This window comes from Cebus imitator, unplaced genomic scaffold (genome assembly GCF_001604975.1).
Source record: "Cebus imitator isolate Cc_AM_T3 unplaced genomic scaffold, Cebus_imitator-1.0 Scaffold135, whole genome shotgun sequence".
NCBI classification, from domain to species: domain Eukaryota; kingdom Metazoa; phylum Chordata; class Mammalia; order Primates; family Cebidae; genus Cebus; species Cebus imitator.
Genome location: NW_016107450.1, coordinates 2,319,216 through 2,331,560, shown reverse-complemented (window position 1 = coordinate 2,331,560; position 12,345 = coordinate 2,319,216). Strand labels below are relative to the sequence as shown.

Here is a 12,345-nt window from a genome sequence, read left to right as displayed (position 1 = left end):
TATTCTCTTTTTGAAGAGTCTTTTCCTTTATCCACGTCCCCTTTTAAATTTCTTCCATGTGTTTGTTAGTCAAATACCTCCATGTAGTCTAAATGTACTATACCTAGACAAAATTTTTCTTTGATTCTTTTTTTCTTTTTTTTGGAGGTGGAGAGTGTTGCTCTGTCACCCAGGCTGGAGTACAATGGCAAGATCTTGGCTCACTGCAACCTCCACCTCCCAGGTTCAAGCAATTCTCCTGCCTCAGCCTCCTGAGTAGCTGGAATTACAGGTGTGTACTACCATGCCCAGCTAATTTTTTTTTATTTTTTTTATTTTTAGTAGCGACGGGGTTTCACCATGCTGGCCAGGCTGGTCTCGAACTCCTGACCTCAAATGATCCACCACCTCTGCCTCCCAAAGCGCTGGGATTACAGGCATGAGCCATCATGCCTAGCTACCTAGACAAAATTTCTAAGCAAATTTCAATTTTTACACTTTCCCTTGTCTCTTCTTCCATCCCTTTTTTGTTTCCTTATCACACACCTATTGTCCTTTTCCCTTGAGACCAGTACTTTCTGGCTGTCCAGAAGTACCATTAGGCATCCAACTTATTACTTTCTTTTCCCAAAGTTTCCCAGTTCTAACTTACTTCTCCCCAATCTCCCCTGAAAATTCCTAAAGTCAGAGCTAGCTGGTCAGTTGCATCTTCTATGTTGAAGGCTTCACATTTTCTCAATCCCCACCCAGAGAGAAAGGCCCTCCTCAGCGCTGTTTCCCTTTGCCACTTGCATGACAAACACTGATTCTCTTGCATGGTTCTTCCTTGAGGAAACTTAGGTTTAATTCTTCTTTTCATTCCTAGCACTCTCCAGGTCTACAATAGTTCAATAAATTACTAATAAAGGAATAAATGAGTAAATAAATATATATTATATACTTATATATCCTCTCCCCCTGAATTCAGCTGTGAGTATGACTTAAATCCAAGAAATTTCTGTATTAAAATGAGAGCTACCAAAAAAGGCAGCCAGAGATACATACCCTTGACCCAAGGAAAACGTGTATCTTTAAAAATGTTTAGAAGAATTTGAATTTTAAAAACGTATTTTGGCCTGGCAGGGCAGTTCACACCTGTAATCCCAGCACTTTGAGCGTCTGAGGTGGGAGGATCACTTGAGGTCAAGAGCTTGAGACTAGCCTGGGCAACAGAGTGAGATCCCATCTCTACAAAAATTAAAAAATTGGGCCGGGCGTGGTGGCTCACGCCTTGTAATCCAAGCACTTTGGAGGCCAAGGCGGGCGGATCACCTGAGGTCGGGAGTTCAAGACCAGCCTGACCAACATGGTGAAACCCCGTCTTTAAAAAAAAAAAAAGAACAAAAATTTAAAAATTAACTGGGTGTGGTGGTGTGCACCTGTAGTCCCAGCTACTCAAGAGGCTAAGGCAGGAGGATCGCTTGAGCCCAGGAAGTCAAGAGCTGCAGCCATCTACGATGTACTCTCCAGCCTGGGAGATAGAGTGAGACCCCATCTCAAATAAAAACAAACGAAAATGTATTTCGATATCCCTGATCCATGTCAAATCTGCTAGTGTACCTTTGGTACATGACTTCTGCATTGTTTGCTAACTGACATTCTGTGTGAATAAAGTGTGTATCACAATGGTGTTTCTGTATGTTATCCAAGTGGGTCCTTTCCCCGGGATGTGAGTGAGCCAGTGGCATGGTCTTTTTAAGATTTTGCCAAGGGAAGACTGGGCTGGAACTGAGGCGCGAACTCGAAATCAAGTATCCCATTGGGTGCACTGGAGGGTAGAGAAGAGGGGATCCCTGCACGCATGCTAAATGATAAACTTTTGGAAGGGCAGGGTTGTGAGAGCTCTTCCAGGTCACCTAGTGCTCTGGGTCATGCATAAGTAGGAAATGGACCCCATACTCCCCGCAGAGAATCCTTCCCACAGGACTGAATGCTGTGCCCTCCTCGCCTCCCTCACACAAGGCGGAATCGCCGCGCATTGCACCGTAGGCGCTGGAGCCACTGCCCCTAGAACCAGATCTCTCTTCCAATCCTTTCCTCTCCAAGCTCCGGAGATGTCAAGGATTCCTTAGCAGGGGTTTTCCAATCTGCCCCTTGAGGAACTGCCCCTTAGGCAAGGCGGGCGGGGCCAAGCTATGATGTGGAGAATTCGATGTCCGAGCGACCTCCTAGGAGGAGTGGGTCGAGTTAAATATAACCGCGCGAATGGAATGGCGCTAAAAATAAGGCAGCAGCTGGCCGGTTCACAGCCCTGTCCCGGGAGGGGCGGGGGCCCGAGTGGTCCTGGGCAGGAAGGCGGCGCCCCGCCCAGGGGCGAGGAGGCTGCGGCGTCCGCAGCCTGAGCTGGAAGGCCTGGGACGCCGAGCTCCGTGGGCCCCGGGGCCTACAAGCGGGCTGGGTCGCGGGGCTGGAGGGGGACGGTCCGGAGGCATCCGAAAGCCAGGCCAACTTGCCTGGACGTAACAAGGCTGAAGGGCTGGGTGCTGAGGTCCTGCCCGCCCCGCCGCCAGAGGGAGCCGAGCGCCAGAGGAGGACAAGCGGAACCCTCCAGGAGGCCGGGCGTCTCCGGAGACCGAGGCGCCGGGGGACCCGCGAAGGGCGGCCCCGCGCGCTGCTCCGGAGGCTCCCGGGGTGGGTGGCGCTCGGCCTTTCCGCTCCCCGCCTTCCCACAAACCCCTTCCCGCGCGCGCCCCGCTGCCCTGCCCGCCCTCCCGCGTCAGCGCCCCAACCATCAAGCCAGCAATTGAAACGTTTCCAAAACGGGCTATTTATTTGCTCCCAATAAATCGATCGGCGGTGATTAAGAAATCGATGTGGCCTGGGTGGGCGAATCGCTCGCGGGGAGGGAGAAGCGGCTTTCGCCCAGTGCCTGCAGGGAGGCCGAGGGCGGGCGCGGGCCTGAGGGAGGCGTGTCCCGCCTGTGCCACACCCGAGGACCCGACACCTGGGCGCGCAGGCCCCGGCAGGCCGCGTTCCCTAGGGCGGAGAGGGGCGCGCGCCCGCCGCCGGCTATCCTCGGCCCCTCTCGCTTTTCTTTCTCGCGCGCCAGGGAGGCTGTGGCCGCCCGCGGCCGCCGAGCTGCTCGGAGGCTTTTGTTGCTCCTCGGCCCGCTGAATGGGGATTTTGTAAAGCGGGACAGATAAAAATGAGCAGCATCATATTGTTTGACAGAATGATCTCATATGATGAAGTGTCGGCTCCGAAGGGGGTGAAAATGGTGAATTCCTAAAAACCCAGCCCTGGGCTACTCTGCGAGCTGCCGGTAGCCTGGATGGACCCAGCGGACAGCCGGGCCCTGTCGCATCGCTCCAAACGGTGTCGGAAAGACTCCGGCTTTCAATGCCAAGTCATTTTTAAGCCCTGCTCCTGTCCAGGACCTTTCTCCTCGTGGATGAAAAGAACAATTTTCGAGAGAAAGGCTCGTTTTGATTAAATCTGACATGCTGCTGATAACTCCATGCTAATGTGAAATAATTAACGTAATAGCCATAATTAAAAGCACGCTAACAATGCCATAAATTTATCACACAATTTTACTAGCTTTCTGCCCCTAACTGCTCTCTCATCGTTAATTAAACGTGTTGCCTTTTACAGAATGGATGTTTATACATTTCCAATATAAATAAATTCGAAACCATCCTCTCTCTCTCTTCCTCTTTCTCTCCTCCTTTCCTTTTGGACTCTCGCCATTTACAGGCACGCCTTGGCGTGGACCCTGAGTGGCAGACACCTTGAAAATAAATGAAGTCTTAAGATGCAAATCCAAACAAGAACATTAAATTGGCCTCTTTTTTTCCACTTCGAAAAGATCCGGAGAGGTATACAACGGGGTGGTGGTGGGGAAGAGAGTTGAAAATTCCACCCATTGGGAAATGGAAATAATCTGGGTGGGTTGGGGCCTTGGGTATCATCTCTGCCCTTTCCACCCTCCTTGGTGGCAGCCATCCAGACAAAGAGGCCGATAATAGTTTAACAAATCTATGAAGACTGTCAAGAAGAAGCAGACTTTGATTGTTGTGGGCGTGGGGGTCTAGGGGAGAAAGCAGGGTTATTTTTCTAATAGCCCCACCCACGTTTTGCTTTCTCTCCGAAAGAGAGTAACTGCTCTCGGTGGAGGATGTGCCCTTTACTCCGCGAAACCTGGACCCAACTCCCCGGATTGTAAGAAAAGTGCACCCGCGCGCGGGCGTGATGACTCTATCTCACACCGCGCCAACGATTTATGCAAGCCACTGGCACAGTCTCTGAATTAAAAGACAAGAAAGAGGGCACCTGGGTTCACTTGGGCCTGGTGAGGGGTAGGTGGGTAATTCCCGCCTTCTGCACTCTGACCGTGCTCCTCCTCCAGTGTTGACCACCTAAGAACCCAAAATGAGCTGTAATTAATTTCCCTTTCTCTACTATAAATTTTTCTATCCACTTATTTCCCTTCCCATCCCCCCCCCCCCCCCCCGCAACCCGGACGCACACACTAAATCTCCCCTCCCCTGGAGACGTCTCAATTTCCTTGCTATCGATCAGGACTCCACTATTCTTGCCTCCTGTTACTAGAAAGTGGATCCCTACTCCCCCCACCCCTCATTCCCACGGCGTCCAGGTGGCTTTCCGGCGGGGTACCACGTACTCTGCCCACTCCAGGAGGAACCGAAGGAGTTTCATTCCATTCTCCTTTGGTTGAAACATTTGAGCAGGTGAGGCAGCTGGCTGCCATCTTCCCCTTTAAATCTCTCCTGGGAAGTTCGCTTTCTGAGACTCAGAGTCACTTAAACTGTGTGTGTGTGTGTGTGCGTGTGCGTGTGTGTGTGTCTACTCATTCTCCCTCTACCTCCCCAATAACCCTTTGTGACTCAGAAACTGTTTATCCACACACACACGCCCCTTTCCTTTCCCTTTATCAAATTTTCTTCCCCCCACTGCATGTGTCTCACTTTCTCTCTGTATCTATCTCGCTTCTTTCATCTCTGTCCTAAAGCTTGGCGGTAACTGACGAACTGTGGGCTTTCAGCGGCAAACTGCAACTACGCGGCAAACAATTTACTTAGCCTGGAATCTAGCCGGCCACCGGCAGGACCCTGCACCACGTTGGGATCGGACCCTTCAGCTGGGGCGGCCTCCTGCATGGAGGCCAGCAGGAAGCTTACTGTCTCCCACCCCGGGCGCCGCTTAGCCTCCTTCCCGCCCCCGGAGATTGTGCGAGCGCTATGGTCCGCCTAGAGGGAGAAAGCCAGTGGCCGGTTCCCGAGCTGAGGGTGGCGGCAGAAAAATCCTCTGCCTCCGCTGGAAATCGATATTAGGCCAGCGCGGGCGCGGGACGTCGGGGCCGCAGCCAGCAGGTTCTGCACGTCTCATCATTTAGCTAATCGAGTCGAAAAGTTTCTGTAAGGGCCGGACCCAGCATCAGATGGTAACACTGATTGAACAAGAGATTAGCACAATAGATCTCTAACCGAGGGGAAGCGTTGCTTTTCACGCTACGCGCCGTAATTAATGGTATGAATCAATTAATTTGACTTTTATTGTGTCGAAGGAAAAAAGCGCAACAAATGGAACGGGCAGCTGGGAGTTGTTCATACCCCACCCCCCTTCCCCAGGGAGGTTCCAAGGAGACACCCGGGAATGGACGGATCAGGCCGAGCGGTGGCGGAGGGAGGGTAGGAGGCAGCAACCGGCAGCGTGGAGGGAGTTCAGAGAGCTAGGCTCGGCAGGCGGCGGAATCGAAATTAGGCTCATTTGGAGACACTTCGAGACCGGTGAGGGCAGCCCTGTAGCCACCATCCTCCCGCGCGCGTCCACACGCACCCGTCCATGCGGGGCCAGCCACCTAGGCCGCGGCAGGGCCAGCGCTGCTCCCCGCGCCTCTGGGGCTGGGCAACACAAGCAGAGGAAAGGGGGTTTCTGAATGTGTAAATTTCAGCTTTTTAGCTTTTTTTTTTTTTTGGTCCTTCCGACCCTCCTTTGGTTGCAGAGGCAGTTGCAGCCGCGACCTCTGCAGCCCGGGGCGGTGGTCAGCCAGCTCAGTTCGGGTAGGTTTTGCGGAAGGCTGTCTAGACGGCTTTGTAAACGGTTAGGAGCCTGCGGGCCGCAAAGCTGTGCAGCTACGGAAATCAACTCTGAGATGCGTTTTAGGGCCAGGTGCAACCTCGGGATCATTTAGATAAAGAAAAACCATAGAGGTTCGCGGGCGTCTCAGGATAGAGTCACTGCCCCCCACCCTGCTCCCAGCCCCAACCAGGAATATCCTGCGCAGTCAGGATCCAATGGGTGTTAGTGTTAAATGAGGGGAAACTGTCTAATGGAGATAAAAGTCAATCTGTGTGTCTCAATGCTTGTAATGAAGCAAGTTTACAGATTTTAAAATTTTTATTTTTATTTTACTGAGTTATTTTTGGTGTGTCTAGGACGAGGAAAGAGGAGATCGTGGGTGGGAAACAGACTGAGGGAATCAGAAGCACCGCTGTTCATCTGGAATTAAATCCGCATCCCAGCATCTTCTGCAAATATTTCACCAATTATTTCCTCTCGGACCTCCTCCCCTCGTGCTCCTTCCTCTGGTGAGGCCGGCGCTCCGGACAAATAGGGATTGGGTTCCATGTGCCTGCCACAACGGGCAGACTCTTGCTGCTCCCAACTAGGCGGCCTAAATGCGAGAGGAAAGAGGAGGCATGACGGATTCACCGGGTCAAGAGCACTGACTCTCCTTGGAGGTGTGAGGTCCGCGCACCCCAGCCACGTACTTGGAGTCGTTTTGCAGTGCCTCCCCCTCCAGTCACAGTGAAATCCCCACAGTTTTTCCTACCATCACTGACTTGCATTGCACTCCGCGAGCACTGGCCACACATCCTCGCCTCCTCCACCCGCTCTGCCGCCGGTTTCCTAGGAAGTTAAATCTTGGAGGATTTGTCTACACCTTAAGAGGAGAAAATCCACGTTAGTTGGCAGCAACGGAAAGCCCAGCCCGCTGGCATGCCCAACTCTGCCCAGGTTCCTCCGAGGCCATGCCCGCCGCCAGGGAAGTCACCACCCGCACCCCTCACGTTTCTTCAGCCGCCCCTGCATGGGCGCGGCGTCTAACCTGGAGGCACTAGGCCTCTTCCCGGATCCACTCGACTTACCCAGGCCGCCGCCAATCCCGGCTCCTTTCCCAGCGCCTCATTTCCGATTTTTTCATATGCTAAGTCGTTTAACAACTCCAAGTAGCCAGTTATGGCTTCTTTATTTATAGGTTCCCTGTTATTTTACGTCGTTTTTATTCCTCTAGGCAACTATTCTAATAGATTAATCAATAGCCATTTTCTGACCTTCGGGAACCCCAGCTGATGCTGTTTGTTGTCGCACGAAAAAATACATAGAGAAAAAACATGCCTGCACCAAGCCGGGAAAGCGCAGGAAGGACTAGAGAGGTTTGGTTGGGGGAGGGGGGAAAAAAAAGACATCTCAGCAGGTGTCTTCCCCGGAATGCGCACTGAGGCCGGAGGGGGATCTGAAGTCTAATTAGCAAGAGCGAGCCGGGCGCGCAGCTCTTACTCTTTAAAGCTAAAAGCAATGAAACAAAAAGGAAAACAGAGACTAAGTTTTGCTTTTTAAAAGATGGGATGGGAACCTTGTTCTAGGTCGCCCAGTCCCTGTCTAAGGAGTGTGGCAACAGGGGGGAGATAAGGGGGGAAGGGAGAGGGGGCGGGGAAGGCAAGGCAGCGACAGTCGCACAGTCTGGCAGACGCTTCCAGACCCACGCCCTCACTCGATCACACCCACCTACCCACCCACACTCACAACCACCCGCTCCCTGGGCCCCAGGACCCTGGTCCCGCCTGGGTGGGGGTCTCCGGGCGGGTTGGAGCGCCCTCGGGGCCCCGGGGATGCTGGCGCACCGTGCGGAGCGGAGTTGCGCGTCTCTCGTCCCTTTGTTGACAATTCCCTGAACCAACTTGAGTTTGGCCGGCTCCGCCGCGGCCCTGACGTCACGCACGGTCACGTGGCCCCGCCTCCCGCTGGATCTTTAAGTAGAAAGTAATCTATCAGGCCAGTCCTTAAAACGGGACTTTCGACTACCGGGGCTTCGGCGTCCCTGACACCTAGCCCCCTCCGCCCCCCCGCGATTGCCCCTGCCCGGGCCCTTCCGAGCCGCTCGGCGCCCGGCGTCCCGCGCCCGCCTGGACCGCTCCTGCGCCCCACGCCAGGGCCAGAGGCCGAGGAAGGCGGGCTAAGTGAGGGAGCGCGGAGTGGACAAACCGCCGGGGCCGGGAGCTGTATCAAGCGCCTAGAACCGAGCGCCAGGGAGGGCAGGAGTTCTCAGAGCGCGGCCGCGGGGGGCTAACGGCAGCGCCGGCGCCGCGCTATGCCGGGCCGCCGAGTGTGAGCCAAGCGGAGCGGGCCCCGAGCCACCTGCGGCCCCCTCCCCTCTCCCTGCCCCCCATCTTTCGGGGGCGACTCAACCCTCTTCCCCTGAGCTCCGCGGCAGCCCCCGACCACCCCAATCGCCCGCTGCCCCCTCCCCGCCGCCGCTACCAACCCCGAGGAGGGATGACCCTCTCCGGCGGCGGCAGCGCCAGCGACATGTCCGGCCAGACGGTGCTGACGGCCGAGGACGTGGACATCGATGTGGTGGGCGAGGGCGACGACGGGCTGGAGGAGAAGGACAGCGACGCGGGTTGCGATAGCCCCGCGGGGCCGCCGGAGCTGCGCCTGGACGAGGCGGACGAGGTGCCCCCGGCGGCACCCCATCACGGGCAGCCTCAGCCGCCCCACCAGCAGCCCCTGGCATTGCCCAAGGAGGCGGCCGGGGCCGGGGCCCGACCGGGGAGCGAGGTGGGCGCCCCGGAGGAGGACGGCTGCAAGGGCGGCGTTGGCGGCGAGGAGGGCGGCGCGAGCGGCGGCGGGCCCGGCGCGGGCAGTGGTTCGGCGGGCGGCCTGGCCCCGAGCAAACCCAAGAACAGCCTGGTGAAGCCGCCCTACTCTTACATCGCGCTCATCACCATGGCCATCCTGCAGAGCCCGCAGAAGAAGCTGACCCTGAGCGGCATCTGCGAGTTCATCAGCAACCGCTTCCCCTACTACCGGGAGAAGTTCCCAGCCTGGCAGAACAGCATCCGCCACAACCTCTCACTCAACGACTGCTTCGTCAAGATCCCCCGCGAGCCGGGCAACCCCGGCAAGGGCAACTACTGGACCCTGGACCCACAGTCCGAGGACATGTTCGACAACGGCAGCTTCCTGCGGCGCCGGAAACGCTTCAAGCGCCACCAGCAGGAGCACCTGCGCGAGCAGACGGCGCTCATGATGCAGAGCTTCGGCGCCTACAGCCTGGCGGCGGCGGCCGGCGCCGCGGGACCCTACGGCCGCCCCTATGGCCTGCACCCGGCGGCGGCGGCTGGTGCCTATTCGCACCCGGCAGCGGCGGCGGCCGCGGCGGCTGCGGCGGCGCTCCAGTACCCGTACGCGCTGCCGCCGGTGGCGCCGGTACTGCCTCCCGCCGTGCCGCTGCTGCCCTCGGGCGAGCTGGGCCGCAAAGCGGCCGCCTTCGGCTCACAGCTCGGCCCGGGCCTGCAGCTGCAGCTCAATAGCCTGGGCGCTGCAGCGGCCGCTGCGGGCACCGCGGGCCCCGCGGGCACCACCGCGTCGCTCATCAAGTCCGAGCCAAGCTCGCGGCCGTCGTTCAGCATCGAGAACATCATAGGTGGGGGCCCCGCGGCTTCCGGGGGCTCGGCGGCGGGCGCTGGGGGCGCAGGCGGCACTGGGGGATCCGGGGGCGGCAGCACCGCGCAGTCGTTCCTGCGGCCACCCGGGACCGTGCAGTCGGCAGCGCTCATGGCCACGCACCAGCCGCTGTCGCTCAGCCGGACGACCGCCACTATCGCGCCCATTCTGAGCGTGCCGCTCTCCGGACAGTTTCTGCAGCCCGCAGCCTCGGCCGCCGCCGCTGCAGCCGCCGCCGCTCAAGCCAAATGGCCCGCGCAATAGGGACGCGCCAGTGGCCGGGACCCAGGGCCGGGTGCGGCCTCGAGCGGCAGCTGCTACTCCAAGCTACGCGCCCTGTCCCGATCCCGGTCCCGCCGCCCAATCCTGGACTCTGTCTCTCCCCCATTTCCTTGCCCCTGAGCCCCCAACGCCTACCTTCCGCGGCCTCCATCCCCTCGCGCACACCTAAGCTGGTCGAGCAAACACCGCGCGCCCGCCGGGGATAGCTTTCCATACAGGTAAAACCGAAAACCGAATTTTTCAAAAATGCACCCCGACGGCGCCTGCTCTTAGTACCGTGGGGATGAGAGGGAAATTCTTTGTATATATTTGTATAAAAATTATTGACTTTCCTTTTGGGGTTTTTATTTTTTTAAGAAAAAACAAATTCCGTAGATTTAGAGCTCTGAACTTTCATTTTTTTTGAAGGTTCGCTCTCCGAAGTTTTATCTGAGAAAAGAATGTATAGAGACGTTGGGAGATTTTAAATATAAAAAATTTTCAAAAAGGCAAAAAGTGTCACTCTATTATGAAAGTCTGTTTATATATGAATGAATATATATGGTATTCTAAATGTTATTCCATCGTGTTGTACACAACTTTGTAAATAAATTTTTTAAATGCCCAGCCTAGTGTTTCATTTAGTTGTCTGAAGTAAATGGCAAGATTTTAAAATGTTATTTGCCTTTTCGCCTCTCCAGAAAATCAAGGAATTTCAAGTAATGACCTTTTCAAACTTTATTAATTCATAAATTGAGTGTAAGAAAATTTTAATTGGAGAAAGGAAACAGTATGCTTAATTTAAACTGTGTTAATTTTTTTTTAGTTTTCACATAAAATCAGGATATGGGCGATAATATCATTCATATCAACCCATTAAATCTAAATGACCAGACATTTCTGTAAAGTAAGCTGTCATAAAAAAAGAAAGAAAACAACAGCAGAGTCTTTTAAAAATTGTTTTTAAATGACCAAACTTGTATATTCCGCAATGAAAACTTCCCAAATGAGGGAGTTCCTGGTCTTTTCAGTTACCCTTTTAAAAGTAAATAAATTCCAAACATCCCTCTTTTTAGCATTTAAATCTTAGATTTTTGAAATTATTTCTCTTCATTCCTTAAGTGGTAAATAAACCCAGCTGGTTTAAAAAATTTATGTTAAGGCATTTTACATTTTGCAGCGGGCTTTTATTCTCTATATTCATCTGATAGATAATACATGGTTTTGTTTTTCATAATATTTTCAAATAAGATCTCATTTATAGGACAATAATCAATTCAGAACATAATCGGATTTCTGAAGGATTCCTATGGATACTTCCTCTCCCTCCAACCCGAAGCTTTCTAAAGGCCAAGGAATGGTGGCCTTAATATCACTTTAAAAACAGCTCTGCATATCACGTCTTCCCCCTTTTTTCTTTACCTTAGGTTAGGTTAGTGTGAAATGCGAGATCATAGGACAGGAATGGGGAAGGTCCTCGTAGATTATTTTTTATGTGCATTTCAGCTGTTAAAAACCCTTTAAAGAAAGGATGAAGGTAGAAATGAAACATCTTGATGTGGGAGGCTGGTTCTCACCACCATCAGCACATCCTCAAAAGGCATCAATTCTAATTATTTCATAATTAATTTAGCTGTTACAATTACTTGTGCGAAATCGCTTTTAAAAACTGGAGCGAGTAGCAGTGCTGTCGCTGGGCCCTGCGTGCGTCCTTTTGGTCAAAGCCGGCCAGTCCCCGGTGTTGTCCACTTTGCCTCCCTGGTGGTGGAGATGCCTCCCTACCGCGGATTCCAGCCTCATTTCTCCGCTGTCGACGTGGGCTGGAGATCGCTTTGAAAGACGCTTCCTTGCAAATACCGAAATCTGTTTTCCTGGTAAACAGTAAACATTATTGTGTCCTGAGTAAACATTCCTTCGGGATCAGGGTCCTAAAATAAAACAAGCTGCCGGGGGTGAGATAGTTTAACTTGATAAACAAGAACCTGATAAACACTGCCGAGAGGAGCAACGGTAACCTTCATCGAGAAGAGATTATGGACCACACGGTCTCCGGGTGGGTCCCTTCTAATCTCCTTTTACAAGAAAAACTAAACGGATCTAATTTTGTTTGTGTGTTGCAGCTATAAAAGTAACAAGTTGTTTCACAGTTGTGTCTGGCTAATCGGTTTTTACACAAACAGCAAATGGTACATGATTTGTGCAAACACATAGAGAGGTTATTTCTAAATTTAGCTGACACCCCCTGGGAAAAGGGAAAGGCAGGGCTTCTTGAATTCACTTTTAGCCTCAAGAAGCTGCTGATCCAAGGCTTCTAAATGACATTGGATAACAGGGGCCTCATTCCATCCCTGATCCTTTGTTACTTATAAAATT

At 53.6% G+C, this 12,345-nt stretch overlaps 1 protein-coding gene and 2 long non-coding RNA genes across 3 annotated transcripts; 1 reads left to right on the top strand and 2 right to left on the bottom strand.

The window, feature by feature from the left end:
- Positions 1-6,359: 6,359 nt before the first annotated feature.
- Positions 6,360-6,920, bottom strand: LOC108313250. The gene is made up of 2 exons (XR_001828999.2): positions 6,815-6,920; positions 6,360-6,655 (listed from the first exon to the last, which is right to left on the bottom strand). It is a non-coding gene; the product is annotated as an uncharacterized LOC108313250 (long non-coding RNA).
- Positions 6,921-7,267: 347 nt separating this feature from the next.
- Positions 7,268-8,013, bottom strand: LOC119473139. Its single transcript, XR_005202336.1, has 2 exons — positions 7,887-8,013; positions 7,268-7,337 (listed from the first exon to the last, which is right to left on the bottom strand). It is a non-coding gene; the product is annotated as an uncharacterized LOC119473139 (long non-coding RNA).
- A 36-nt stretch (positions 8,014-8,049) lies between these two features.
- FOXD3 (forkhead box D3) lies at positions 8,050-10,597 on the top strand. Its single transcript, XM_017541560.2, has one exon. It carries the CDS (start codon positions 8,539-8,541, stop codon positions 9,973-9,975), a length of 1,437 nt encoding a protein of 478 aa, XP_017397049.1. The 5' UTR covers positions 8,050-8,538; the 3' UTR covers positions 9,976-10,597.
- The last annotated feature ends 1,748 nt before the right edge of the window (positions 10,598-12,345 follow it).